At 32.0% G+C, this 23,986-nt stretch overlaps 3 protein-coding genes and 1 pseudogene across 4 annotated transcripts; 1 reads left to right on the top strand and 3 right to left on the bottom strand.

Annotated features, from left to right (window-relative positions):
- Positions 1-2,542: 2,542 nt before the first annotated feature.
- LOC125870007 (amino acid transporter AVT1I-like) lies at positions 2,543-5,415 on the top strand (annotated as a pseudogene).
- A 63-nt stretch (positions 5,416-5,478) lies between these two features.
- Positions 5,479-10,055, bottom strand: LOC125870971 (putative late blight resistance protein homolog R1A-3). The gene is made up of 3 exons (XM_049551528.1): positions 9,926-10,055; positions 5,830-9,511; positions 5,479-5,736 (listed from the first exon to the last, which is right to left on the bottom strand). The coding sequence occupies exons 1-2, from the start codon at positions 9,980-9,982 to the stop codon at positions 5,831-5,833; spliced, it is 3,738 nt and encodes a 1,245-aa protein (XP_049407485.1). The 5' UTR covers positions 9,983-10,055; the 3' UTR covers positions 5,479-5,736; position 5,830.
- Positions 10,056-13,540: 3,485 nt separating this feature from the next.
- On the bottom strand, positions 13,541-15,886 carry LOC125870778 (uncharacterized). Its single transcript, XM_049551289.1, has 7 exons — positions 15,530-15,886; positions 15,334-15,459; positions 15,100-15,258; positions 14,430-14,548; positions 14,161-14,352; positions 13,947-14,037; positions 13,541-13,796 (listed from the first exon to the last, which is right to left on the bottom strand). The coding sequence occupies exons 1-7, from the start codon at positions 15,761-15,763 to the stop codon at positions 13,704-13,706; spliced, it is 1,014 nt and encodes a 337-aa protein (XP_049407246.1). The 5' UTR covers positions 15,764-15,886; the 3' UTR covers positions 13,541-13,703.
- A 1,677-nt stretch (positions 15,887-17,563) lies between these two features.
- LOC125871593 (L-ascorbate peroxidase 2, cytosolic) lies at positions 17,564-22,455 on the bottom strand. 2 transcript variants are annotated; one of them, XM_049552224.1, is made up of 10 exons: positions 22,436-22,455; positions 21,878-22,024; positions 19,760-19,934; positions 19,598-19,663; positions 18,895-18,943; positions 18,715-18,797; positions 18,517-18,596; positions 18,249-18,351; positions 18,031-18,089; positions 17,564-17,822 (listed from the first exon to the last, which is right to left on the bottom strand). In XM_049552224.1, the coding sequence occupies exons 2-10, from the start codon at positions 21,994-21,996 to the stop codon at positions 17,804-17,806; spliced, it is 753 nt and encodes a 250-aa protein (XP_049408181.1). In that variant the 5' UTR covers positions 21,997-22,024; positions 22,436-22,455; the 3' UTR covers positions 17,564-17,803. The 2 variants fall into 2 exon arrangements, with proteins under 2 accessions (XP_049408181.1, XP_049408182.1); XM_049552225.1 differs by lacking the exon at positions 22,436-22,455 and adding an exon at positions 22,122-22,140.
- Between the last annotated feature and the right edge of the window lie 1,531 nt (positions 22,456-23,986).

The following is a 23,986-nucleotide window of genomic DNA, read 5'->3' as shown; positions in this document are numbered from 1 at the left end:
TTGGAAAAACTTTATAAACTTCTCTTGACTTACTTCTTAACTTTTAGACTTGACTCTTAACTTCCCTTGAACTAAATTATGTATTCAAGGTTCATGATCTAAAGTTTATGGATGATTTCATGATATTTAGATGTACCTTAGAGTGTTGGAATCAACTAGAAAACATAGGTACATTGCTAAGGAACTAGTACGCAAAGGAAGGGGACGAATGGGAAGAACTGGCGTCCCTGGCGCTTTGAGAGGCGCGGGGCGTCAGCCCTTGAAGATCAAAGACTAACTTGGGGAGCTCTGTCTGGCACGACGCCCCAGAGGTCAAAGATCAGAGGCCCCTCTCTGGGGCTATGAGGGGCGCGACGCCCCAAGACCCTCCCTAGGTGTTCCCCGACTTTTCTTCTCCGTTTTTCATCTCTAAACCGTGTAATGGTGGCTTGTGACTTCTTGCTCCTTTTGCGTCTATTTTTGCTTCTGAATTGACATTTAGCACCACCGGTTGATTAATCCGCGATCGATTCAATTTTAAAGTTTAATCATCGGTTTGTCGATATGTTAAAATATTATAGAATCATCANCCCTTGAAGATCAGAGACTGACTTGGGGAGCTCTGTCTGACACGGCGCCCCAGAGGTCAAAGATCAGAGGCCCCTCTTTGGGGCTATGAGGAGCGCGACGCCCCAAGACCCTCCCCAGGTGTTCCCCGACTTTTCTTCTCCGTTTTTCATCTCTAAATCCTTTAATGGTGGCTTGTGACTTCTTGCTCCTTTTGCGTCTATTGTTGCTTCTGAATCGACATTTAGCACTACAGGTTGATTAATCCGCGATCGATTCGATTTTAAAGTTTAATTATCGGTTTGTAGATATGTTAAAATACTATAGAACCATCAAGTATTAACTTATCATGAATCAATTTATCGGTTATCGGTTTAACCTTTAAGATTTGACACAAAAAAAAACAATGAAAATCACTTATAAACAAGGTAACAAACCAAATAAACCATGCATACGAGTTGACAAATATTGCATCTTTTTCAAAAGTATAAACACTGACTTATTGTAGAGCAATCGAAAGTTTGAGACAATTAGAAATAAAATATGAAAATAAACTCCAAGTTAAGAACTTTCAATATTGAATGGTATAAATATAATTTATTGTAATTTTCTATTGAATTATTGGTTAATTAATCCGTTAAAAAAATACCTCAAGCTGTTAAGAATCAATAGTTTGATTATAGAAAAAATCTAAACTATTACTGAAACCACTAAAGCAATAAAATTTCATATCCAATTAACGTTGCCTAATAAAGAGGAAGAGCCAGAGTCAAGTTTCATGTCCAACAAATTATTTGATGAAAAATAATATTTTTATTTTTGTACTAGATAGAATTCATTCTTGTTTATTTATTAAAAATAAAAAGTTTAGTATTGTAGTACTATAATATAGTCATTATATTAAAGATTCGTGCATAAACGTGTGAATTGATATATTCCAAAATTAACGAAAAAAAATCCCATATAAATTGAGACTTTAATTTAGTATGAATGAGGTTTGATTCTAAAGGACATTTTTAATGGATGCAAACTTTTTTAAAATTATAGTAGTCAGTGTATGCATGTGCAAATTGAGTTATTATTTTAATGAACAACATAGATAACTATTATTTACATATTAGATTTAAATGTTTCAATGCAAAAGTCGAATAGTAAAACCAATTGATAAAAAAATTCATAATGAAAAATAAAGAGAAGAAAATAATAAAAGAGACTAATAGGTATATTTTGTATAGGTATCCTAGAATTAGAAGACCCTGGTCTTCCTTAATAATTGGAATAAATATACACATTAACAAAGAGCTTTTTATTTTATTTTATTAACAAAGAGTGCTAATGCATTTTATCAACATTAATTAATAGCCATTAGATCCAAAGCTGATATAGATTTTAGAGATAAAGAATGTTAATTACTTCTAAAGATACAAATTTAATGACGATATCCGTATAGAAGAATATGATGAAATAGGGCAGAGCGGGACCAAATAGGACAAAATTCTCTTAAAAAATAATACCAAAATAAATAGGCATACAAGAATAAAATTTTAGCGGGTCAAAACTTATCTTATAGGATGAACAAACTTCTTTTGGGTGTTAATTACGTCAGAAGCTTGTTGATCTAGAAACTTATCAGTCCTGGCTGTCCTGCTTAGTGCATCATGACATTACGGTGGCATTAATAATCAAATGAGAAATTAAATTTTTTTTTTTCAAATATAAAAATATACATAATTTTTTAAAGCTATTAAAAAGAGTGAGAAATACTGTGAAATAGAAAATATTTCAACGTCCCTCTTCTTATCGTCAAGTGGTTGAGCACCCCCTCGCAGAACGCCATCACCTACATCTTTATGCGTTTGGGAATCTAGTTTTTTATTGATTGAGTTGTGAATTAATAACTAAAAATATATAGATAGAATATTTTTATTCTAGACATATTTGCCAAAACCCAATATATAAACTAGCATTTTGATGTTAAATTTGGCACTCAAAAAATATGGAATCCCATAGTGTGGAGAAAATTGAGTCTCAAAATCAAATTCCACAAATTATGGAGCCTAGTAAAGGAACCTCTTTCTTTAGAACATGTAAACATCACATTTTTTTTAATTTTTTTTTGTTATTTTCAAGACACATCCAAAAGTAGAAATAAGTCATAATCACTTAGCTTATCGAAGATATGATCCAAGAATCAAGATAGAAGGACATGAAGGTCGTGAATTGGTGTAAAAAGGCTAGTAGATAGTCATGCTGTCTAGTTTCCCTTATCAGTGGTATTAGTATTTTTCCGCCTACTTTCTTATACTTCTTATTTTTATATGATGTTTCTTTTATTTTAGTTATTGTATTATTTGTTGGTGCTACTGGTATTCTTTTTTCCTTCTTGTTTTGTTATGTTTTGCTTGAGTTAAGGCTGTAGCGGAAACAACCTCTCTACCCTCATAAGATAGGGATAATGCTGCATATACACCAAATACCCACTTCAGACCCTACTTGTGGCTGGATATGTTGTTGTATAGTTTAATTGAAGTTATATGCACCTATAGAGTAAACATTTTAATTATGTTACTTATTATTATTTCTATCGTCTTACCTATGAGTATATCATAAAGATAAATAAATTTATCTGTAGTCACCTTATAAGTGACCTGACTTTATAAATATACACTAACTCAGATGCATAAAACTTGAACTCTTTTTTTCTTCTTTCATATAGGTATTGGAATAATATCAGTACCCTATGCACTTTCACAAGGAGGACGGTTATGTTTGATGCTACTTTTTTTGGTAACAATTATATGTTGTTACACAGGAATACTTTTGCAAAAATGCATGAGTGTTTCACCATCAATTAAGACATATCCTGATATTGGTGAATTTGCTTTCGGTAACAAAGGAAGAATCTTGATATCAATTTTCTTATATCTTGAACTATACTTTGTTGCAATTGAATTCCTCATATTAGAAGGTGACAATTTGCAAAAATTATTCCCAAATGCAAAAATTCATTTTGGTTGTGTTAAAATTGTTGGAAGGGAAGTTTTTGTTTTATTAGTCGCTATTGTAATGTTGCCAACAACATGGTTGAAAAGTTTAGGTTTATTGGCTTATGTTTCTATTGGTGGAGTTTTGGCTTCAATTGTTTTGGTTTTTTCAATATTTTGGGTTGGTGCAATTGATGGTATTAGATTTGAAGAAAAAGGTGTGATTTGGAGATGGGATGGAGTGATAAGTGCAATAAGTATGTACACATTTTGTTATTGTGGTCATGCTGTTTTCCCAACAATATTCAATTCCATGAAGGATAGGAGCCAATTTCCCAAGGTAAGAATATCTTAAGTTATTGATAAATATGTATTACTTCGATTTCAGTTTATTTGGTATCGTTTAATTAAATACAAAGCTTAAGATAAAAGGAAATAATTTCTTTTGGAAGTTGTGGTTGATGATCGTTTCATTAAGGGCATATTAATGACATCTCTTTTGGGACGACAAATTAAAAATTATATAAAAGTATGTCATAAAATGAGATGGAGGAAGTATTACTCCCGCACCACATAGAAAGTGTTTCAACACTTAGAAGTTGAAGAGAAGTACTCCAACCACAGAAATAGACAAAACAATACAAGAACATACATAAAGACACAAAAATATACGGAACAGAAAACTTAGCGTGAGATTCAAAAACTTTTTAATTTAAAAATAAAATATTTTTGTTCAATATTTGATTGAATATGAAGCTGGCAGATGATATTTCAATTTATAAATAATCGTATGTCTAATTATAAAAAAATAAATGACATTTCATATTTTCTCATACTAAATTATAAATACCTTTACTACAGCCTACATGTCATATTACACCAATAATTATAAACATATTTTATTTGATCATCGTATATATAACTTAAATTCTTTTTTTTTCTTTTTTGTCAAACATGTTTTATTTGTGTGCTTTATATTAAGCACCATAACCTATGGATAAATGGCAACTATGGGTTACTTAATGTATGGACAAAATTTAATGTCACAAATAACATTAAATCTCCCTACCGGGAAAANAGAAATAGACAAAACAATACAAAAACATACATAAAGACACAAAAATATACGGAACAGAAAACTTAGCGTGAGATTCAAAAACTTTTTAATTTATAAATAAAATATTTTTGTTCAATATTTGATTGAATATGAAGCTGGCAGATGACATTTGAATTTATAAATAATCGTATGTCTAATTATAAAAAAAAATGACATTTCATATTTTCTCATACTAATTATAAATACCTTTGCTACAGCCTACGTGTCATATTACACCAATAATTATAAACATATTTTATTTGATCATCGTATATATAACTTAAATTCTTTTTTTTTTTCTTTTTTGTCAAACAGGTTTTATTTGTGTGCTTTATATTAAGCACTATAACCTATGGATCAATGGCAACTATGGGTTACTTAATGTATGGACAAAATTTAATGTCACAAATAACATTAAATCTCCCTACCGGGAAAATTAGTTAAAAAATTGCGATATATACGACACTCGTTAATACAATAACAAAATATGCTCTTGTCGTCTCTCCAATTGCAACGGCTATTGAAGATAAATTACCTTTACGAAAGAGTAAATTTATCGTAAGCTACTTCATCAAAACATTTTTAGTCATCAACACTGTCATTGTGGCGTTAACCATTCCATTCTTTGGATATGTCATGACATTTACGGGAGCTCTTTTGGGCGTTACCGTGTCGATATTGTTACCATGCCTATGCTACCTCAAGATCAATAAGTCTTCATATTTGGAAGTTGTGTTTATTGGGATGATTTTGGTTTTTGGTTCTTCAGTTGCCATATATGGAACTTAAACTTCTTTGAAAAACATTATTAGTCATGTCTAGAGGTGATAGATGAACGGTTTGGACAAAATTTGGATGGGTCAGAATGGACTGAATCAATGGGTCGTTGCTCAATCATGTCCTAAGTCAAGATGGGCTAAATAATGGTTTGTAGATTACAACTAATACATAGTAATGAAAAGCAAGCACACAAACAATATCTCATCCGTTATAATAAAGAACACAAGTGCTGATAGCTAGCACTGTTTATACTTGATAAACAGTTATTAATGTTGGAAGAAGGCATACATGTCTTGAGAATTTGTATGCCCTATCTCGATCTGATCTGATCTGCAAAGAACATATATTGTATAAGTTAAAAGTAATATTGGAAAACACAAAACATTTGTAAAAGTAATAAGTTAATCTGTTAATGAAGCATACCTCAATCATAGAAGTCTACCTCAAGCTTGTCTTCTCCGTTCATTTCTTCAACATATTCCTTAATATTGATAGTCGATTCTCTAAGATGATGGCTGAACGATACCTTGATAAACTTTAATGACGCAATATCTCCAAAACTCTCTGGGATCTCCATAAGCTTGTCGCATGTATCTATATATAGTTTTTCGAGCACGGGAAAGGATTTCTCTGCATCAACCTGCCATTCAGAAAATTCCACACTAAACAATTTTAGAGATTTGAGATTCTGGAAGGTGACATCTTCCATGTTCCATTCTTTCCCCTCCTCAATGATTGTGTCTTCTAGAAGTAGTTCTTGAAGGTTGGGTAGTCTAGCAATTCTAGAAAGTGTATCGGATGTCAGAGCGAGCCATTGCAACCACAATATCTTCAAGCTCAAAGGGAAGGAATGTGTATATTCACTGAATGAACCCCAAGAAGCAGATAAATAGAGTTTTTCAAGTTCGTTAAGGACATCCAATCTTGGAAAACAAATCTTCTCTGCTGAACAATCTGGTAGTTGTCCGATATAGACTTCAAGTTTTTGAAGATTAGGAAACCTTTTGAAAATAATATCCTCCGTGTCTTCTAAACCGGGAAGGTAGAGCTTATATAATGTTCTCAAATTTTCTAACGTTGAGTCCTCGTCTAACACAGTTGGTTCTTTGATGTATGGATTATAGAAAGAACATATGTCCATACTCACATCTCGTAGCTTTGCAAGGCTCCAAAAACAAGGCGATAGTACCATGCATGATCCATCCACGTTATTCACCACCAGAATTTCTAGATTGCAGAGGTTTGAAAATGACGGAGGGAGAGCTTTTGCCTTTGTCTGAATGATTAAGTACTTCAAATGAATGAGCATATCGATTTCATTCAGCCAAGAATCTGTCAATATTATGCCGTTCAAATCCAAACTTTTAAGAAGCCTCAAGTGTTTTAGGTGACTGTTGTAGGAAAGATGATCCTTAATCCCAGCATACACCTTCAGAGAGAGGAGGTGTTTAACATAAGGATTCTTCTTTTCTGGATTAAACACCACAAAGTTTTCATTCAAATGAAAGAGATGTTGTTCATTATGACGAAAGGCAATTCCACGCGGAATCAGATTTGAAGAAGAAAACGGAGCGTTTGAACCTCCTATGAAGTCAAACACCTTTTCCTTTCTAGATTTTATATAACAAAAGTCATGCACAAGATCATGAATTTTGAAAATAGAATTATCGAAAGGTATTACCAAGCTACTGGAAATTAACTCATTCACTACTTCTTCTGCACTTTTCATCTCAATCTGCTCCACAAGTCCTTGAAAAATCAACAAATCTTTGAACTCATAGATCCATATATCTTCATCCTTTGGATAACTTGCAAGGTAAACCAAACACGGCTTTACGTGATCTGACAAATGGTCATAACTTAATTGTATAACCTTCACCACTTCCTCTTCATCCTTAAAGGAACTCAAATTATTCAGAACTTCAAGCCACAATGCCTCTTTCTTTTCCTTCCTTGAAATGACTCCACCGATTAGATCAAGTACTAAAGGAAGCCCATCACACTTTCGGGCTATCATTTTTCCGACACCCTTTAGTTCATCAGGGCAACGTTCTTTTCCGAATACCCTTTTCTCTAATAACTCCCAACTTTCTTCTAATCTTAGCAATCGAAGATAAAGAGGATCACTGTGGCATTTTCCATGCAAAGCCACTTCCTTTTTCCGACTTGTTAAAATCACTCTGCTTCCTTTCAGTAATTTAGGAAAAGGTCTTGTTAGCTCATCCAATGTTGCAGTATCCCACATGTCATCCAAGACAATGAGGTACCGTTTTCCAAATAGTTGTTTCCGTAGCTTATCAGCAACGTCATCATCTATGTCATTCTCACTGACTCTTTCTTTCAAACCAATAACTTGATTGAAAATTTTCTGCAACAACTTTTTCTCATTACGTTCCTGGTCGACTGTGCACCAAGCACAAATGTCGAAATGATCAACAATGGACTCATCATTATACACTCTGAAAGCCAAAGTAGTTTTTCCAATCCCTGGCATGCCGACTATGGAAATGACATCTATCTCATCTGGTCCGCTGGTGAGCTTCCTGATTATCCACTTTGTCTCCTCTTCAAAACCTACAATTATTTTACTAACTGTACTCGATGAGTTTCTTTCAACCAGCTTGTTGGGAGCGTTTGCAACAATAATACCGCTGCTCTTGGGGATCTTCTCTTGTACCTCTTTTTTGACAAGCTTGATCTTTTCTACGGTATTAGGAAGTATGAAGATGAGCTGTAATAGACCATGATCTCGGGCAAGAATTGAATGAATGGCATGTTCCGCCTCATATGCCACATCTAGAACATGAGTCCAAAGATCTCTATGCAACTCTTGCTCAACATACCCGAAGAATGATCTTATGATTTCCAGGTCTTCTTTCAGCTGCTTAATTTCTTTTTTTATAAAAGCAACTGAGGAAGCATTGGAGTTGGCCAAGTCATTCAAGTTTGTGAGTAGAAGAGTCATGAAGAGCGGTCCATCACTCATGGGGAAGCAGAGCTGAGACGAGTCTGCACTGGCTTTTAAGAAATCATTCTTGAGATCTTTCTTGATGAGTTCAATATTTTCCATCAAGTTTAGGTTTGCATCACTTACTTCATTCATATTCTCCTCTATGTTGCGAACAAGAACGAATACCTCCTTGGTAAGTTCTATAACACGTGCCAAGAGAACAAACAATTTGTCATGACGAATAACGTCCTTGAGCACATCAGTAAGAATAATCAATAGGAACTCTATCATGACATGAATGTTACACGTAGAAGCGCTAGGAGTACCAGCATTAACCATGTGCTCTTGTAGATGAATCAGAGATACTCCAAGAATGTCCGGAGAGGCTTCTACGAGCTGCTTGATGAAACGTTCAACTTCTTCCGACTTTGAACCTTTCAAATTTGTACAACATATGTGCATAACCTCCAGTTCAACAGGAATAACCTCTACAAGTAGATTAGCTAGCTTGGAGTGAACAAGAGAGAAATCCGATTCATTGAATTTGTCCAGTTGACAATTCAAAAGAGTAAAACAGAAGTTTACTACTCTCAGAGCCATAAGTTGAAGATGAGGTAAGACATATTCGATTGTTTCATACTCAACGCAACCATTTACTTTCAACCTATGGAAATCTCTTAAATTGCCAAATACATTCTGAAGAAGCTCACATTGAGTCATTGATGGGAAAATAAATTCAGAACAACACTTGAGTATATATTGGAGATACACAAGGATGGCATCTAAAAGTTCAACCAAACGATCCTCGGTCATGGTTACACGACTTGGTTCAGCATAGCTATGTGAGCTAATATAACTTTTGATATTCTCCAAAAGGTCATAATTCTTTATATTAACCAGCATGTCTTTTCTACTTGGATGAAACAGTGACTGAACCAAATCATGAATCTTATTTGATATGCACGACATTTCATCATTACAGCTTTCCAAAAAGAAAGAGTAATAAAGATGACAAAATGCAGACACAAACGTCAGCTCCAATGTCAACTCTTCAATTTGATACAAGTCAAGAGAAATTCGAACACACCAACTATTTAACCTCTCTATGAAATCTAGAAGATTGACAATGTCCTCGCGAAGTACAACGGATGACACCTGCCAAAGGAGCAAATGTTGTTTCAAATTATGTTAATACATAGATGGTGATAATTTAGATAGAAAAAGGGAACGACTAAATTTTACAACAAAGCAACTGTCAAGGCAGAGGACTTTCTCCAGAATAGCCTAATAGAGAAGCCAAATGTTTGTCCTGTTACACCTCAAATCTTAAACCAAAAAATGACAGTCTGGTGCACTAAGCTCTGTCATAGTTTACGCGCTATCTCTCTAAACAAAAGCTCTTACTTTCCTAGTTCTTAAGCCCTTACATTTATCAACTATAGCAGCAGATGATTTAGTACATAGAGTTTAACTTATATCAGAAAGATTAAATCATCGATTCTTATAGGTTATAAAGATTATATTCACCATCTAAGTTACACAAAGCAACAAATATTATAAACAACATACCAATGATTCGTTATCTTCCCATTTTGTTTGCCCTTCATTTTCTTTTCCTCTTTCCATTCTCACTAATCAAGCCAAAGTAGTTAAAAAAAAATCCTTCCTTTCAACTTCTCAAGAGAAACAATTTACATCACTAAGAATGAAGGAAAATCAAAGGAATTTTTCTTTTCAAGTTGAGAGTTGTAAAGGTGTTAAAGATAAGGTTACTAATAATGTCTCACTAGGTGGGGTTCCTATGTTCCTTTGCCTTTTAAGAATATATTTTTCGAAAAAGGGTCAAAAATATTCTTAAACTATGTGAAATGAATAAAAATATTCTTTATTTATAGTTTGGCTAAAAAATGTCTTTGCCATCAATTTTCGTCACATATATAACATCATAGTATATCCATCTTTAATTTTCATTTATATAACGATAAAAAATAATTATAATAAAATAAGAATTTTTTTAAAAAAAAATTTGAAGTAGATAAACATTCACTAATTTTAAAATATATTATTAGAAAAAATATGTGTTAAGAAGAAAATAAATAATATATTTAGTTTGAAGGGCATTTTTGGCCCATTAAATAACAATAAGGGCGTTTATGGACGAAAGTAATGAGGCAAGAGTATTTTTGGACCAAATTATAAACGGATGACATTTTTGTTCATTTCACATAGTTTAAGGGAGTTTCACTTATGGAACTTGTTTCTCCTGCTTTCATTTGAAAAGTCATTTCCTTATTTTTATAAATTAAAAACTCATTTTTCTAAAGAAAAAAATTGACCAATCAAATTTTTTTACAAAAAATATATATTTCAAAAAATTGTGTATGAGTAGTGCTTGGAGGAATTGAGAATTGGAGTATTATTGGTACTAGAAATTAAAGAAGCAATAATTAGACATTGAGAATTGGACAATATAAAAAGACAATTCACAAGATTACTTTAGACTAAAGTCATCTTTTTATATTTTCTTATAGTCTCATGCAGGGGCGGCTCAACGTAATTGGGGGCCTAAAGCGAAATTTCAATTCGTGGCCTAAAATATAAATACACTTCATATACGTATTTATTCAAAAAAAAAAATTACACTATTAAGATGAAAATTATTAGTACTTAATATTGTTTTTTGAGTTACTAGTTTTAGGTAAGATTTTATCAACACAACATTGAAAAACATCCTTTAAGTGAGACAATTATTATATTCATTGTTAACATAATGATATAAGTAATAAGTTGATAAATATTAAATAAAGATAAGAGTTAGAAGTTTAGAATCATAGAATTTGACTCAAAAAATTGATGACTTGGTATATCTCATTTTAATATGCTTAGAGTAATGCTTGAAACTAAAATTTAAAAAGAAATAAAAAAGAATTCGTAATTCACTTTGTTCAACACTTTTCACTGTTAATTCTTATTTTTAACAAAGTACAAAAGATGTTAAAGTGGATAAAATAATTTATTTTAAAAAAAATTATACTTTTTATCATAAATAATTAATTTTTCTATAAAAATTTTAACACATAATTTATTCTTCACAAAAATTTGGGGCCCCCGAAATTTGGGGGCCTAAGGCAAAGGCCTTATTTTTGCAAGCATAGAGCCGGCCCTGGTCTCATGGTCAAAAAGTTACATTAGGATTATATTGACCCACCACATAATCATAATAAATATAATCTAAACTTTTGTTGCACCTCATGCTCAATTGAATGATCAGTAATATCATCTAAATCCTCAATATGCTCAATTAATTTAGGGAAAATGCATAAGTACCCCCCCAACCTATACCCGAAATCCCAGAGACACACCTAACATTTACTAAGGTCCTATTACCCCCTCGAACTTATTTTATATGTAATATTCTACCCCTTTTTGGCCTATGTGACACTATCTTGTGGGCCCAACGCATGTTGACATTTTTTTCAAGGATAGTGTCACGTAGGCCGAAAAGGGGTAAAATATTATAGATAAGTTAAGTTCGGGGGGGTAATAGGACCTTAGTAAAGGTTAGGTGTGTCTCTGGGATTTCGAGCATAGGCTGGGGAGGTACTTATGCATTTTCCCATTAATTTATATGTTAACAATCTACTAACACCAGAAAAACAATCATTATCTAGTAACTATCCCGTTAATTCAAACATCATTTTTTATCTACCCAAGACTCCTAAAGTATCAGCGCCATTTAAAACTATATGACTACCATATATTACCATTCCGAACAAAATTTCTACATATTGTAAATTATGGTAGTCTCGCCAGTTCGCATGTGAAAGGTATGCATTCTGAGCGCCACCTTTCAATTAAAGCAGAAATTAATCCGGAGTCATACGACACACATCCTACATCAAGAATTCCTTTAAACCTACAATTTTCAAAATACTGACGAATGCGAGGATGTATTGGATGATTTTTTATATGTTGCCAACATTCAAGATTCAACATCACCGCGACACGTATATAAGCAAGAATTCTCTTTTCTTAAGCTACCGTTCCAAATTCCTTTAGAATGATGATGAACTTGAATTTTAATACATCATACTCTACTGGACCAGGATGTACGTACATATTTGATGGATGCATATCTATATGCAAAATATAAAAATAAGTGTTAATGTTACTATAATTATTTAAAGACGAATATGTTCACAATACGTTATAAAAGTTAAAAATTAATTATTAAAATTGAAATAAAATAAATCAAAACTTACCTTATAGAGGAAAGACTTTTGAAACAATTTGAAGGGAGAGTTACCGACTGAAAATTATAATTTCACCAATTTATAGAAAAAGTTTGAAGGGAGAGTTAACTATACTTCAACCAATTTATAAGAAAGTTTTAAATGAAACGTGTGAACTTTTCTATCTTTTAGGCATGCATGTGAGTCGGATTTTTTTTTAATATGACATGTGAATATTTGAACAATTAAAAAAAAATTGAAAAGAAATTTCGCTGCTTGTCAGTGATTTGAAAAAAAAATACGATTTAAAAAAAAAATCGCTGCCAAAGCGATTTTAAAAAAATAATTTTAAAAAAACATTTGTTTACTGAAATCGCTGCCTTCTTTTTTAAAAAAATTGTATTAAAATCATTGCCTTGGCAGCGATTTTAGTAAAAAAATTTATTTTTTTAAATCGCTGCCTTGGCAGGATTTTAAAATTTTTTTTACTAAAATTGCTACATATGGAATGATTTTCAATCTAATTTTAATTTTAAAAATATTTTTTTTGGTCAAAATCGCTGGTACGTCAGCGTTTTTTATCTTTTAACGGTGTAATGGCGTGAAAACAAAATCGCTACGTCAGGAGCATTTTTCCCTTTTGGTTAAAAAAAAATTTGATGTGCCCTTCTAAAATTTTTGTCAATTTTTTTTTGTCTTTAAGCTCCGGACTCCTATTTTCTTCAACTATTCAGCTGCTCGAATAGTTTTGAATAGTGTGTTGTTCATCAACTATCCATTTTGTCAAATCGGTTCAAAACATGTCTTGTTCATCAACTATACAATTCCTGAAATGGGTTCGAAACAATAGAAATCCCTTGTTTCTCAGCAATTTGTTGATTAGTGGCTGCAACAGTTCCACTGTATATATCCATGTTGTTAAAAAAGAAGCAAGATGAAAAATTCGTACTAATTGCAACAGTTCCACTGTATGATGTCTCTATTGTTTTGTTTATGAAATTAACAACAAATAAAAAGACTTATTATTTACATACATATCTCTAGCATTTGCTTATATTTTAGGTGTTTGATACTTTTAAGTTCAAAAAAATAATTGAAGATAAACATGACTCCTCTTATTGTCCGTGTACAGCTATTGAGATATCCAATGGTTCTCCAGGAGTAGGTTCTAGTACCTTTGCATCTGGTAGTTCCTTTGACAAAAGTTGCTGCCACAAAGAAACAAGTTGCAAAGCCAGCAGTGAAGTTTCTGTAAGATGAAGTAATTCCAAGCTAGGAAAAGAAAACACATAATGTCTAACTCACCCTTGATGATTAATGGATAACACAGCTAAATATGCATAGGATGAATAAAGTACCTTGAATGATTCAATTGTTCCTTCAGATTTTACAATACTAGCGAGAAGCCCTTTGCTGTCGAGGTCACCATTCTTCATCGGCACAACAAACCTATAAAAGTAAAGCATAATTACTTACTGGATTAATTTCATTGTTTCTGGAGAAATTAATAAAAATAAAATTAAAGGCACATGAGAATTTCTCAACTTCAACTCACAAGCCAACATTACATACTTGGCAGAAAGGCATTTTGCAAGTTGAACTGCATCTTCTTGTCCGGAAACCAATGTAAAATTTGGTAGAAGTTGCTTTATGACAGGAGTGATAACAATGTCTGCCTTGTCTTTCTCTAAGAAGGTCTTGTTATAGACACAGTGGGGTTCATAGTAGAGAGTAAGAGCACCTTTTGGAGAAGTGACAAGATATCTGGGAAAACATTATTACAAGAGTTGAGTGCAAAGTAACAGAGAGTGGAACGAACGATAATGTGTAATCAAATCTACCCATTCTCAGGTCGCTTCCAAGGAGGTCCAAGAACTGGCCCTGCAGTAGCCTCAATTTTAACCTGGAAGCCATTGCTCACTTCAATCTCAGAATCCTGGCCAGGTTCCAAGTAGATGACCTGAAAGTTCATTAAGAGTCTGGAATTCCTTTTACGCATGATGATTTTACACAAGTGTTAACTCATTATGTAAAGCATTTTGAACTTAATATTTTGTCACCCAAACCTATCCCCATCATATATTTGTTACTCAAGATTTTCCAAAATCATCTCCCCTTCTTTAGAAATGACAAGTAAATAAGGAAAAGAAGACTGAACACCAATCAGATTATAAGTAACATAAGAGGAGATATTCCTTTGTAAAATCATAAACTTTATTGAATGTTCACATTCTGTTTTTGTGAAACTGATTAACCATCATATAATTCATGAAAAGAAGTCTTGTGCATTCTGTCTCAAACCGAAGCATTTATAGAGTTCCTCCTGATACACGAGGAATTGAGGAGACATTCATTCCTTTATCCTTTATCTAGCAAGCTTGACCAGTCTTTTTTCTATTGTAGTCCAAGTGAAAAATACCATTTTTAGCAAAAAGACAGCTAGTTACAAATAGCTTTAATATGAAGGATTTTGTCATAATAATTATTATGAAAAAAAGCTAATTAACTCACATTGGTGAAAAGAGGATCGAGCAGTGTCTTAGCATTTGGAGTAGCTATAACAGTGAGGTTTGGGAACTTGCGGGAGAGAGGCTTTAATGTGTTGAGATGACAATGATCATCAAGGCTTTGTGTAATGAGTAAGCAGTGTATTAATGGAAGGTCATCAATCTGCACATACATAAGAAATATGAAGATGAAGATATAATAATAATAACAATAATAGGTGATAGATACAATTAGTACCTGAAAATTCTTGACAACTTTTTTGGCAGCATCATATAACCAAGGAATTCCAAAATCCAAGTTACCCACCAAGATTGGATCAACCAGAATTTTGATTCCTCCCACTTCCCACAACCAACTATTCCCCTAAATAATAAATAAATAAATAAATAAATAAATAATACTCCGGATGGATGAAGATATATAGAAAATGTACCTCCAAGTAAGTTAATCTGAAGGTATCCTCAGACTCCTCCACATCTTTCTTATAGGCGGCGGCAGAGATGGCTGTCGGCCGGAACCAAAGTGAAGATGAAGAAGATATTAAAAAAGGAAACCTGGCAGGTGAGAGCTTGAATTTGGTAACCTTTTCAGTTGCACGGAATCGAAACACTATCTCTTTATTAGGTCTGCAGCTCAAGTATGGAACAAATTTGCAATCAATAGCCATCACTTCCTCTTCTCTTCACAATTAAACTTCACTTCATCATTATATTCAAACACATAAATGGTTTAGGTTTTGCCATTTGGCATCCCCTATATATTCTCTTTAAATCCTTATCTATAACACCAATGACAAATTACTTAACTACACTCATTTACTTACTTTAATATCTATTTATTCCTACTTATTTTAAAATTTCCAAAAATCATTTATTTACCTATGTATCTCGTGCACAATGATATGTATCCCGTTATGTGGAATGTATCAAACCTAATGTATCCCGTGCACAACGCTATGTATCCCGCAAACATCATTTTTAAGAAATTTTTGGTAAATAAAAAACTAGAAGGGATAGGATGTTATTTAGTACTTATAGTATGTGGTTCCTATAATTTATACTTTATAGGGTTATTGAATTTTAATAGCTATAAGTATGATATTTATCAAAAATGACTACAGTTTATATCTATATCTAGCTGTATTTTTGTATAACTTTTATTATTATTATTATTTATATAGTAATACAATTACAATTCTAATTCACTAAATAAGGTAATTTATGTTACTATATGACAGACAACCCTTTAATTACTTCCTTAAGACTCTCAACTTTCCATTATTAAATTACCAACTAATATTTAATTACCTATTGAAAACATATCCACTCAGATTCCAATTAAATAAACAAAAATGTTGCGATACATTTTACACCATTGTTCTTATTCAGGCGTCATAAAGGTATTCATAAAATTTTGTTTAGTTAAATTTATTTATTATATTTATGAATTGATTGTATTTGTGAATGAATCTTATTTCTTTCGATTTTAAATAGGTGAACTCCATGACAAGCATAACTTATACGGTAATTTTGATTTCTATAAATCTACATATGCGGCGCTTCAATCGGATGATTCACGACATAAAATCTGATTTCCTACTAAGAAAAATGTATTATTTTTACAGTTAGCATATGACTACTTTAATTTCAAATGGATACAATGATTTATATAACTTAATGTATTAATATATCTAGGATACAAACCATCATAGAACTTAATGTATTAATTAATATATCAAACTTGGTAAAGTATATCAGTTTAGCATACGAGCACAACAATTTAAATACATTTACCTTATGAATACATCTATATAATATACATATGAATACCCTTGTTGTTAAACAAAAATTAGATACATTGAACAACCCAAAAATAAGAAAAATAGAACATAACACAATGTGAGTATTCAAATATACTTATATACCCTAATCAACCTTTCAACTTGTGATGATATTTCAATACAATTGGGCAATTCAAAAAAAAAAAGACAATGGAATACAATACAATACAAGTATCCAAATGTATAATTATTTCACTGTATAAAAACTTAAAAATCCCACAATTCACATTGTACTACTCTTTACTCTCTTTTTTTTACAGCTATATACATATGAATAAAACTTGTTAATTTTTCCTCCTGTTTTTGTTGTACAACTAAACCTCAATCTCTTTTTCCTCCTATTCTTGTTGTACTACTTTTTTTTACTGCTATTGGAATCAACGAAGGAAATTCATCCAACAATTCATCAAATAAATGTATATCGAAATACTGATTTTTGCCATTATAATGAAAAAAATCTCCAATCGAAAATCCTATGAAAATAGATGAAACATATATATGTATACAGATATAATCTTCATAAAAACAAGAAAAAATGCAATTAGAAGATACCCAATGAAGATGAATCACAAAAATCACTCCTGCAATTATGCAAAAGGACCGTGAATCAGAAGGATTTTTGAAAAATATAACAAATTATTTTACCATTCCATAATATATAGTATATACTAGTAACAAACATAAAGACACAAAAGTTGCATGATTACAAGACTCATAGCCAGACAATATATTTCCTCAATCATATAATATATGAAAAGTTGGTCTTTAGACCTTTAAAGTTTTAAATACATAAGTAGTACAAATGAAAAATTGGAAGAACCAGATTGATCTCTCCAGAGATTATTGAAACACCTTTCTCACCGCACCTTACTCAGCATCTGCAAATCTGAATTTGAGTGCACGAAAAACAACCGAGTTTAAGTTCTATATACTGTCGATATAAAACATATTTAGACAACTTATGTCACTTATACATTAATAACTATAGTAAGTTCCTATGAATAAGTATTTGATAAACAGCAGAATTAGTCGCTGATCCTATTTAACGATGGATATGGCTAGATAGCGAGGGATGTAGAATAAAGATAACTTACCCAAGCTCCGAGAGCTTCAAATGAGCTTCAGCATAATCAGCAAAGAATGCATCTTCATCCTGTAGATTAGACAAAGAGGATCATCATATAAATGTTATGCAAAGTTAATTTTACAAATGATCATTCAACTTCCAATTTATCGCACTCAAGTATGTCTACGCCAGAAAATGGTACGTAAATATGGTCTTGAAAGAACAATCAGAATGTAGTCTACATACTGCAGCATATTTTTCAACGAGAGGACGGAATACTGGATCTTCTAAGAGTGCTTTGTCTGATGGTAGCTGGAGAAGACCTTCTTTCTCTCCACTCAGGAGTTCCCTGACATTCAAAAAAAAGTTACATCATAAGCGTACGAGTTATACCATTATTACAAGTTGTTGAAGTGTGTGACAATCTCATGTAAATGCTTACGCATTTAGAAAGAGCAAACTTCTATTCAGGAGGCAAAGTTAATTAGGAATCTCTATAGAGGCGTAAACTTACTTGAAATAGGAATTGTCAAATATCAGAGGGTTGTTGGTCCATGCTCCCTCAAATCCCGAGCGTTCTTTGTGGCACCTTCCCTGATTAAAGAATCAAGAAACCATGATACTGAATAAAATACAACGGAAATGTACATTCTAAAGGCACCATTTTCAAAGAGTAAGTGCAATATTATATCGATTCTTTTTGTGTACTTACCAGAGTGTGACCACCAGATAAAGCAACAATGTCTTTATCACTCAATCCCATGTGTCCAAAAACCTCCCTCAGATGATCTGAGCCTGAAGAAAACGAAAAAAACGCAGCACGATTTTTCAGAGAGACTGTGTAGTTTGAGCTACTTCGTCTACTTAAAGAGTAAAAGAAGCAAGCAGTAACCTTTGTTGGCGTCAGGCAAGCGGCCTTCTGGAGGTGGTTCTATCTTGTCCTGGAAAGTAAACAACGATTGTAATTTTTACTGAAGAAGTTCTAAGTTGCCAATATTTTCCTGATATTTCACAATCAATATTGCATTGTAATATAATCTTCTTGACAACAAGGAGCTAATCCTAGTGATCAAGTTCCTATAGTTCAAGTCCTAAAAGTTCAGCTTTCTTACATGCCATAAATTCAATAAACCGTTTCTTTAGAAAGACGACGACTATGTACACAATCCCCAAAAAAGACTATTTTTCATGTCAATCTAGTGAAGATGGTGTAATATTGGATGGAGCTATAATTTTAGTATACGTAGGAAGAGAGGTTGTTTCTGAGAGACCCTCGGCTCAAGTGAAGCAAAACAAAGTAGTAATGAAAAGGAAAAATGGCAGTGAAGAAAATATGACAACTAATACGAACAGGAAAAAGGACACTGAAGAGAAGTAATAGGCAGAGCACTTCTATCAGTAATACTGAAAATTTTAGAAGTAAATTTTTTTTAGTGAATAGTAAACTACAAACACACGGAAATAGATGAAACCATGTATTACATCTTCGAATTGGCTATCAAGCAAGAGACAGATTGGTACGTAAGTAACACACTTTTAATATACAGACGAACATTCTTTCGAGGCGAGAAATGAAAATTCATGTTACTAAATACCTGTCTCCCAGGATGAAAAGGAATATCGGGGCCTCCCGTAACTTCAACAGCAACTACTCCAGCCAACTTCAGTTTGTAACCAAGAAAGGCAACAGTTAGATGAAGTCACACAATAAGAAATGATTTTGTCCCGAGGCTTAAATTGCCTTAGAACTTCTATACCTGATAAAAGTCAGCGTAGGAGAGGATTGGGAATTGCTCCTTGATCGGCTCCAAAAGTCGAACAGCAATGTCAAGACCATTGTTAGCTCCATGTTTAAGTTCATCAGGGTGCCTGATTGTTCCAAATGGACCACCAGTTTTGGTTTTGACATCATATGTCCCTGCTGAATGCCATCTGAAACCCAAGTAATCCAACACTTAAGGCATTCATCATGTAAAGAATTCTTAACAATTTACTCGAACCTTTTTTGTTTTGTGTCAACTTTGGACTTCAGCGTCCACACAGTTAAATTCTGGAGAACAAAGCGCATAACGACTAGTACCAGGGACTGAGCTAGACTACCGCAAGGGGGTTCATGGTTGAAGACTATATATATAAGATCAAAATTAACTTTTATGTATATATAGTAGATTTTGAATCCCATTGGTTTCTTCGTGTGTTTACCTACTTATATTTTGAGCACCCTTAGTAAATATTCTGACTCTAGTACTGACTAGTACTGTACCCAAAAACCTCTATACCAAGACCATTTGTACATGTAAATGAACAGATATTGTAACATTTCCGTTGGGCTTAAATTTATGAGTTTGTACATACCTAAATTTTTAATGGATTTAACTTATATATATCGACAGTAACATTATGCATCACTCCAGTCTCCAGTTGATGTTAGGGAACTTATAAACATTGACAATGTAACCGTTTTTACATATTAGTATTTTAATCTGCTGATACATATGTTAAATTATTTCTACCTTTATTCATTTTGTGTAATGCAAAGAACACAAAGCAAAGTACGTTACAAAGAGGAGAACATTTCCGTTCCAAAACAAAAGAAGAGTTTCTGTGGAATGTGATGTAATGGCATTTAATGTCATTTACATTCACAATGCGTGTCTCAAAATTAACTCTTGTATTTACTATAACTCCTCTTGAAATATCCTATATAAGCAGCCTTTTGTGAATGTTATATGACACCACCAAAAACAAAAGAAAACATCTTCCTCCTTTCTTCTTTTTATAATATTTTATATTATATGACACCACTTTCAGCCATGAGGGCACGTGTTTGAGAGTAACGGTGGAACTTCAAAGAGAAACCGATTACAACGATTTGCACCAGAGTTGGACCGAAATTGCTTTCAAGGCAGTGGCTTGACACAAGCCCACAACACAATATTTGTAATAAGTTACTCCCTCTGTCCCTAATTACTTGTCAACTTTTGTATTGGCACACGTATTAAGAAAACAATAATTGACATAGTAAGTTTACCATTTTACCTCTATTAATTATGAAGTTGATGAATTAAAACCTTAAAATTTTCAAGAAGTTTTACCTTTTTCAAAGTAATTAATTGAGGATATAATTGGTAAAAAAAACTTGTCCTTTCTTGATTTGTCAAAATAGACAAGTAATTAGGAACAACTTAAAAGGAAAATATGGACAAGTAATTAGGAACAGAGGGAGTATTTACTACTCCCTTCGTCCAACAATACTTGTCCACTATACTAAAAATAGATGTCCAACAATACTTGTCCATTTTATGAAATTTATGGATAATTTTACATTTAGTTCCTAATTTACCCTTATCATTAATTATAATTATTTCTCTATTACATTTTTCTATCTTGTATTTATTATATTTAAAGGGTGATATGATAAAAATCTTATATTTATAGTTTCTTAAGGGTGTGTCAAATCAATAGTGAATTTGACTATTATTGGACAGAGAGAGTACTTTGTAATTCTAGTCTTCTATCAATATTGTACTCTAGTATCATTCCCAACAACGTTTTACTTGTCTTATTCTTCATATTACTAATCTCTTATCATCGAAATTCGTACATAGCACATTCAAATATGCCGTAGTTGATTACTAGGCAGAGTTAAAATTCGAAATTTATGATTTCCAGATTGTAGAAAACACAATTTACCTATGTGAGGCTCGAGGCAGAGCTAGAATTTTAAATTTATAGGTTCCAAATTCTGGAAAACACAACTAGTTAATACATGGATTTTTTTCTGCCAAACAAGTTCGAGTTTAAATTCTGAATCCGCCTACGAAACATAGGAATCAATAAACACAAGCACATAGAAAGAGAGAAAGAAAGCTTACGCTAATCTTAGGATAATTGGAGCACAATTCTTTTCGGCGATAAGTCCTCTGAGCTTTCTCTTACATTTTTCAACTGCCTTCTGATACTCTTCGCTCACCGTCGGATAACACTTCACCATTTCTCCGATCAACGATCGATTTCTAAATCTACAAATATCCCCAAAAATTTCAAAAATCAGGTCAAATTCAAACACAGTAGAATCTAAATTAACAAGTAATTAAACAAAAAATATACAAATCAAACCTTTGACGCAAAATGTATTAGTAGAGCAATGAAGATGATCTCTGAATATTTATTTATAGTGGAAAAAAATAAAATGGTTCATACTAGCATTTACTAGAAACGTCTAGCAACTGTTATGGGCCTTTGATTTTATTTTTTTTCGAAAGAAATTGTTTTTAAAAAAAAAAACAAATTAAAATGAAAGGAGGACTTTTATAATAAGTATAGTTCAGCAAAAAAAAAAATTATAATAGGNATTTCAAAAATCAGGTCAAATTCAAACACAGTAGAATCTAAATTAACAAGTAATTAAACAAAAAATATACAAATCAAACCTTTGACGCAAAATGTATTAGTAGAGCAATGAAGATGATCTCTGAATATTTATTTATAGTGGAAAAAAAGAAAATGGTTCATACTAGCATTTACTAGAAACGTCTAGCAACTGTTATGGGATTTTATTTTTTTTCGAAAGAGATTGTTTTTTAAAAAAAAACAAATTAAAATGAAAGGAGGACTTTTATAATAAGTATAGTTCAGCCAAAAAAAAATTTATAATAGGTATACAATCAATGTACATATTGATATATAATGAATCTTGTATATTTTCTCAAGTTCATAATAAATGAATTATTTAAAAAATGATTTATAGTTTAAAATAAGTGAATTATTTAACGTTTAAGAAAATGTTAAGATTATTTATTTTTTTAGATTTACTTTTTATTTCGTGAGGTTCTTAACTATTTCTAATATATTAATTTGGAAATAAGCAAAAGAGATAATAATGAAAAGTGGTATTTAATTGATGTTCTTAAATATATTTTTTACAGTGTGTCATCTACCAACAATTGACTTAATTAGTATGGAGTTATGAACTAGAGGGAGTATTAGGGCTGGGTATAAAATATCGAAAATTGAATTATCGAATCGAATTGAATTTTTTAATTATTTGATATTTGATAATTCGATATTTAGTATGGTATTCGGGAGTAAAATTTTAGAATTATGGTATTCGGTTTTAGGTTTGGTATGAGACATTAGTACCATTTGATATTCAGAATTTTCCGAATACCAAATTATTTATTTAATGAAGGTCATATATCAACATATACATTACTCATTAGTACAAGTCCAAAGAGAAAGTTAAAGAATGAGCATGAATAATCCAAATACATGTCTTTAGTTGTATCAATTTGTTTTTCTTGGTGTCTTCTTGCTCGTTGATCTTCTATTATATCGTGCGTCGTCCACATAAAAAATAGAAATGATTCAAGAAATAGTATTAATTTTGTAATACAATTGACTGTAACTTCAATACGGTATTACCGAATTGCGTACCAAATCGAAGTTTAATTTAGTGTTCCCGAATTACCAAATCGAAATTTAAAATTTGATATTTGGTATCTACTTTTAACTATCAATTACCGAATTAGCAAATCCAACTTTTGAGAAACCCAAACCGAATACTGAATTCCCAGCTCTAAGGAGTATCATTTTTTTGAGTATAAAAGTTAATGTGAAATAGTTTAAACCTGAGTATTTTTGCTTAAACTTTAATAACATATTTATGTACTTCGAAAAACAATAAGTAAAATTTAACTATTTTATCTGAATTCAATCATATGTAATTTCAAATACTATATATCTTGTAAATACATATTAAAAGGGGAAGAGGGGGAGATTACGCTGATAAGCAAACATATATTAGTTTAATTAGTTAATACAACTACAATATAATTAAATTATTATTCCCCACTAACTTACTATCGTAATTACATGGAAACATCAAGAATTTATATAATTTGGCTCCTAATTGAATAAATCCAAAATTTGTATAACTCGGTTCCTAATTATATAAATCCAGTTTTTTCCTAACTATATAAATT

This window comes from Solanum stenotomum, chromosome 7, assembly GCF_019186545.1.
Source record: "Solanum stenotomum isolate F172 chromosome 7, ASM1918654v1, whole genome shotgun sequence".
Taxonomy (NCBI): Eukaryota; Viridiplantae; Streptophyta; class Magnoliopsida; order Solanales; family Solanaceae; genus Solanum; species Solanum stenotomum.
The sequence above is the reverse complement of the archived record's forward strand: the minus strand, read 5'-3'. Positions and strand labels throughout refer to the sequence as shown.

What these genes read in the sequence shown, in the direction of transcription:
- LOC125870971 (XM_049551528.1), bottom strand. Translation starts at nt 9,982, where the DNA reads ATGGAAAGAGGAAAAGAAAATGAAGGGCAAACAAAATGGGAAGATAAC. An exon ending in GGGAAGATAACGAATCATTG is followed by an intron (nt 9,512 to 9,925) that starts GTATGTTGTTTA and finishes CTCCTTTGGCAG; the next exon opens with GTGTCATCCGTTGTACTTCG.
- LOC125870778 (XM_049551289.1), bottom strand. Translation starts at nt 15,763, where the DNA reads ATGGCTATTGATTGCAAATTTGTTCCATACTTGAGCTGCAGACCTAAT. An exon ending in TCAGATTAACTTACTTGGAG is followed by an intron (nt 15,460 to 15,529) that starts GTACATTTTCTA and finishes TTTATTATTTAG; the next exon opens with GGGAATAGTTGGTTGTGGGA. An exon ending in GCAAAATGCCTTTCTGCCAA is followed by an intron (nt 14,038 to 14,160) that starts GTATGTAATGTT and finishes TTACTTTTATAG; the next exon opens with GTTTGTTGTGCCGATGAAGA.
- LOC125871593 (XM_049552224.1), bottom strand. Translation starts at nt 21,996, where the DNA reads ATGGTGAAGTGTTATCCGACGGTGAGCGAAGAGTATCAGAAGGCAGTT. An exon ending in CCAATTATCCTAAGATTAGC is followed by an intron (nt 19,935 to 21,877) that starts GTAAGCTTTCTT and finishes CTTGGGTTTCAG; the next exon opens with ATGGCATTCAGCAGGGACAT. An exon ending in TATCTGGTGGTCACACTCTG is followed by an intron (nt 18,597 to 18,714) that starts GTAAGTACACAA and finishes TTCTTTAATCAG; the next exon opens with GGAAGGTGCCACAAAGAACG.